Source organism: Limulus polyphemus, unplaced genomic scaffold (genome assembly GCF_000517525.1).
Source record: "Limulus polyphemus unplaced genomic scaffold, Limulus_polyphemus-2.1.2 Scaffold273, whole genome shotgun sequence".
NCBI lineage: Eukaryota > Metazoa > Arthropoda > Merostomata > Xiphosura > Limulidae > Limulus > Limulus polyphemus.
In genome coordinates, this window is record NW_013665883.1 from 92,860 (window position 1) to 98,871 (window position 6,012).

The 6,012-nt window shown below is 30.8% G+C and overlaps 1 protein-coding gene across 5 annotated transcripts in view; it reads right to left on the minus strand.

Annotated features, from left to right (window-relative positions):
- Positions 1 to 3,458: 3,458 nt before the first annotated feature.
- Positions 3,459 to 6,012, minus strand: part of LOC111085205 (coiled-coil domain-containing protein 151-like) — a 43,999-nt gene continuing 41,445 nt past the window's right edge. For all 5 annotated transcript variants that reach the window (XM_022382717.1, XM_022382718.1, XM_022382719.1 and 2 more), the window contains one exon: positions 3,459 to 4,828. In XM_022382717.1, the coding sequence (XP_022238425.1) occupies positions 4,704 to 4,828 (125 nt within the window). In that variant the 3' untranslated portion in view covers positions 3,459 to 4,703. The remainder of the gene's footprint in view (positions 4,829 to 6,012) is intronic.

Sequence of the window (6,012 nt, forward strand, 5' to 3'; positions counted from 1 at the left end):
AAGCTAGACACCTTCTCCCAAGTAGGGGACAAAACACTAGCTTTTAGAAAATATGTTATTGGCTCCAAATCTTAATCTTTCTCCTGCTCTGCTTTAATATCTATATCCGATCCCAGTTCTGACACCAATTTGTTATGTCTCTGGTTGTTTGTTAATTTCCCATAAAAATTCTTCAAGAGGAACATCAGCGATACAAGTCCTTTCTTAAATAAAACTAGTTTATTCTTTCTCAATTCAACTTTGCAATACACAGAATTTCAATGGTCACTTTAACTTAAATACATGCTATAATTCACAACGGTTCACACACTTCACTTACGGTCACTACTGCTTACTTGATTCAATTATCTGTCTATCTGCCAATCTTGTCTCCACTTTATTTGCCGGGCTTATATAAAAAAAAATAGAGGGCGCCTGGGAAAGACTAGAGTTGTCAGGAACAGTCATGATCCTTCTAGAAACTCCAGTGCGCATGCTTCCAGCATTACGTGACTTCGCTGTCTTAACAGTATCAAATTATGTTTTTGAAGCATGACTAATGTACTTACTGCACTGCTAATCCAGCTTCACTCTTTTGTCAGCAGTATTTACTCAACTAAAATTGTATGTCCACCTAACAGCTACATTAAAAGCTCATCTCACTCCTAGCTGACCGTTTAAATTTCGCCACCGTAATAAATTTGATGGGAAAGGTGTAATGGCATTTAGCACTGAAGTGAGAAAATTATGAAAAGATTGTGAGTTTGGTACCTTTTTAAACGAAGCATTACGAGATACATTTATGTGTGATCTTTCATCACAAACAATTCTAAGGAAATTATTGTCTGAAACTGATTTGACTTACAAGCGTGCTTTAGAGATAGCTATTGCAATGGAAATGGATGAACATGATGCTCGCATAGAGCTCCTGGTTGTGGCCCACACGGGTTTGGCAATATCTCCACATCAACAACACAGAATTTGGGAAAAGGAATTTCTTATATCAGTGGATTCACAATTTAAGTGGCCAGAATTTATAAAAAATTTTTACTAGTTTTTAATGTGTAACATATTTTTTTGTACTTAAATGCTGTAAACCTTTGATTATTATCTAATAAAGCTATATATATATATACACACACTGCTGTTATTTTGCAAAGCATGTTCTCAACTAAGTTCTGATAGTCTACGATGAAACTTGTTTTCATTGTTGTTTAAAATATCAAGGATGAAAATTTGAGACTGAACAGGCCATTTTATGAGGATGATATTGTTATTTTGACGTTTTCTGGCAGGAAGTATATGTGATCTTACCAGAATAGCTCATTGGCCCAAGGTCAAAAATTAAAATGCACATACATTTAAAATATCTTGATATCCAGAAATTTCACTGATTGGTTCCGTGTTAAACTGATAGAATACAGCTCAAAATTTAACATATCTAACACAGTCCTTCATAGCTATCACAATTAAACTGTTCTCATGTCTGCCTCCAAACCCATGTCTAGTATCCAGGGGCATGTTAACAATCTTAGGGGAGCATCTTAGGGAAACAAATTTAGAATTCTTATTTTTGAATTTCAAAATAAATTTAATTTTGAAATTGCTTTCCCAAGATGCACCCCTCAAATTGTTGGGCTTTAATATACCTTCCTGGTAAGTCTTTTGAGAAGGAAGAAGCTTAATTAAAATTGTAACCCTAGAGCACCAGTTAATCTAATTATGCCCCTGCTAGTATCATTTCAAAATTACATTCTCATCACTCTGAAAAATCTGCAATTTATCTAGATCCCTGAACTGAAGAGTTTTACACCAAGCAAAGCAAGTCAAGCAAACTTTGGGTGATGTACAGCTTGCATACTTCAACTTTTCCTATTTATAAACATTCACAAAGATTCTATTGTGGTGCCATAAGGAATACAGTAAAGTCACTAAGTGGATATTGCACACATAATTTCTATCTCTTTTTTTTCCAAATCTAATAAGCAAAATGTTTTTAACACCATAATTTCTGCATACTTGAAAATGTTTTAGATGTTGGATTATAAAGTTATTGATATCATTGTAGGGTTTTAAGCACAGTAGATCTTACATAACCAAAGATTGTAACTATCTTCATGTACTGATTTTCACATTCTCAGCAGCTCATAATCCTTTTTCTCTGAACTTGCCACATTTCATATGATTTTGGCATCTTGTACACACCATTACTCTGCTATTCTACCTAGTTGGTAGTTATACTCAATGGGTTTCCTTGCAGGGCACACTGGGGAGGTCATGTCAAGTGTTCAATAAATAGTTCTCAGATATTTTAAGATGGATGTATATATCAGAATGTAATTAAGGCAATTGGACACTGATACAAATAAATAACTATGAGTGAAAAAGTTATGTGTTAATTAAAGATCTGGCTGCGATGAAGTTTTTTATATATAAATAAACATCACTATGAATGATGTTTGTTTGTTTTAGTGTAAAGCTATCCAATGGGCTACCTGCACTGTGTTATAAGCCATTAAGATTACCACTGAGCCACCAGGGGACTAATATGAATGAGAAAACAACTTATTATTGTTACAAAACAAATGCCTTTTAATGAGAAATTCAGATAATAAAAGATACTGCTGTAAGTATCTGTTATTATATCTTCTTGAAATACTATTGAATTACTAGATTTTACAAATGCATAGATCACCACTAGAAGAAGCCTCGTCTTATTTTCTGATTTCTTTTTGTTCAGGGTTACTAATGAAGGGCGGAATTCCCTAAAACCACTCCTCCCCAGTTGGGACAGCAGTAAATTTACGGACTTAAAATGCTAGAATCTGGAGTTAGATTCCCCCTGTGGTGAACACAGCAAAACAAATTTCTAAAACCAGTCTAACAGAGTGACAAATGGTGAAATGAATAAAAGATTAATCCTAATAAGGAACGTGAAGCCCAAAGATAATTGAACACTAAAACTGGTTAGATATTGGTACAAGGAAACTGACTGTATATTAATACTAGCTATTGGTACACCAAAACTGGCTTTAAATGAAAAACAAATGAAAACTGATATATAGATAACTGTAAACAAAACTTTCTTCTTTCATTTAGTTATGCTGTTAGAATATGTAAAACAAATTGTGTACAATTTCTGATATTTAAGTTGTATTAATGTATAAATAACTAATATAATTTAAGTACCAAATTTTGAAGAGAATTAAAGTTGATAATGCATTTGTTTACTTGTAATGATATAAATTAAAAGAAATTCAATACAAATTTATCATTAGTAATTGCAAACAACATCGGAGCAAAATATAAATATTTTCACGTATACTTCAAAACATTTATAAAATGTACATGTAAGAAGTTATAAAAGCAAACCGATTTCAAACTTTACAAGTATATTTAAAAACATGTAGAATCATTCTAACCAAGTAATTTACTGAAAAACCTGCTGCCTGCACAGTTTTTTGAACTAAAACAAGACATTTGAACATTATTCTTTTAATAAAATCACATTCAAGAGTATACATTCATTTCCACATTGCACATGTTCATAGAATATAAATAAAAACAATATAAAATCCTATTACTTATGTGAACAAAACAAATTCAATTATGAAATCTATAAATTGTACATCCAATTAACATAAACATACAAAAACATTCATATCTCAGTTTTACCTCATGGAAAGTTCTTTTATTTTCATAATAAGGATTCTGACATAATAATATATATTAATTAGCATAAACACATCAGTTTCACTTGTACCTGCAACCTTCACTACTCTTGAACAAATCATTTCAAGCTTATTTGGATATTGAGCTACACTTTGTACAAGCCTAAATACACTAAAAAATATCTAGTTTTAGGACCAGTTTATAGTAAAACTTTAATTCACACTTGGAATACCAAGTTTTATAAATGCTTTGTAAATATAAAGTTCTAAGTTTCAACATATACAAGTTCATTTAACCAGTGAAACATAAAATCTGTAGATTAAACAGCTAAAAAGGACAATAAAACTGAAAACTGTAGAAGAATTAAGTTTTTGTTTGTATGAGTATGAAATAAGCAGGAAAAAACCTAGTCTCAAAACTAACAGGCTTTCAATTACATCAAACTTAAAAAAACGTTCACGAAGGTTTAATTTAAAACTATTTTACAGCTAAGTTTAGCTCCGTCTGATTAAAAATAAATTAGTAGCAATATATATTTCTGGTGGAATAAGTGTACTTAAGAATAAAAGTACCTAATTATAAGACCACTGAAAAGAAAACTTCAATCTATGTAAGTTTCAGTCAACAATGTCTGGTTTCTAAACTAAAGCCTTATCCTATAGAAATTGAAATAAACTATTTACTAATATCAGTATGGATCACCAACTCTCCCTATGTTGACAAATTATGCTTTTATTCACAAAAATTTGTTTCTACAGCCAAGCTAAGCTACTCAAGACTTAAGCTTAAAATATTGGAAAAATTAATAAATCAGGAAGAATATCAAGAAAACTGGAACAAAGGTTTCATTTATATAAGGAAGTAATGAAATACTAAAAATACTTAGTTTCAATTGTATTCTAGAAATAAACTTTGGTGGTTAAAACTCATTCCAACCCTGGATTAGTCATCCATTTGTATTAAAACCTGCTATTTGCTGGTCCCAACACAAATATTTTTGTAAGGAAACTACTTTGGTTGTTATATGGGTGATTTATAGGCAATGAATATTTCTAAAGCCTTAGTATCCGACGTCTTCCTCTCTGATTTTTCATCTTTGCATTAGCAAAGTATTGTGCTTGTTTTTTCATTAGCTCCCTCTTATTGTGTTGATCTTCCTCACTACTGCTAAAACTGTCTGTTTAGAAAAAGAAAAAAATATGAAATCATAAACAAGAAAATTTAATAAATACATATAATGAAGTGTGTGTGTGTGTAAAGAATTAATCAAATATGAATTACATGCATTATAACAACGTGTTCAAACAACATAGCTTATATTTATTCAGAATACATTCATGAAGCCACATAACTTGGAAATTATAGGCTATTACAGTATTTGTGATTTTATTTGAAATATGCATGTTTTTATGAGATCACTAGCTTTAACCTTTTTGAGACGGGTCACAGGTGAAAGGCCATGTCATCTTGTTTGTTTACTCGCATTCAAAATTTTATTGAACTTCTATTTCATGAATTTATGTCAATAAGTGTGGTATCAAACTGTAGATTATAACTCAAATTTTAGAGCTATACATTACTCAGTTTGTTAATTTAAAAGTAAATATTAAAAAACACAGATAAACATTGATTTTTGTGTGTCACATGGTATGTTGAATGCAGCACTGGTTCAAATTAGATGTTTGTGAAGTCAAAATACTAAGTCTATAGTTTCGTACAAATTAGAAACTCAAATTACTGATATTGACAAGCTAGAATATACAATAAGAAGATCTTTCCTATTTGCTAAGATATTGCTCATGTAATAAATTAAACACAGTGGCACCCCACCCACCTCTTTCCATTTTTGGAAATGCTCCCTTATATGCACTTACTTCTATATATGACATGAATAAGAAATCGGAAGCTCAGAATGTCCCCATAGTGGTTTTTTCAGCCTTTCTAACATGGCTAGTGCCATTTCTTTCTTTTAAACCAAGATTTCAATGAGGTAAGTTGTGTCTTTAGTCTGCTTGAAATTTCATATTTTTTAAGAGTAAAATACATCTTAATTACCAAGCTTGATAAATTATAGTTGAATTCTATGGTATTAATGTAGTAATTTATGATTTTTTAGTTATTCAAATGGAAATATAAAACCTAAAAAAAATATTTTGTTTCATATCCTCCATATGCAAAATTTTTAAAGGCTTAGTAACCTACATCGGGCAGCAACCAAGTACAAAGGTCGTAACTAGAAGAGATAATTGTTTGCTTTACTTCTTTATTTACTGTTCTGTGTTTAGGAAAAATATGTTGAAAACTTATTTCAAAATAGCAATAATCTATATACACATATAATGTATAATAATTGAAATGTGA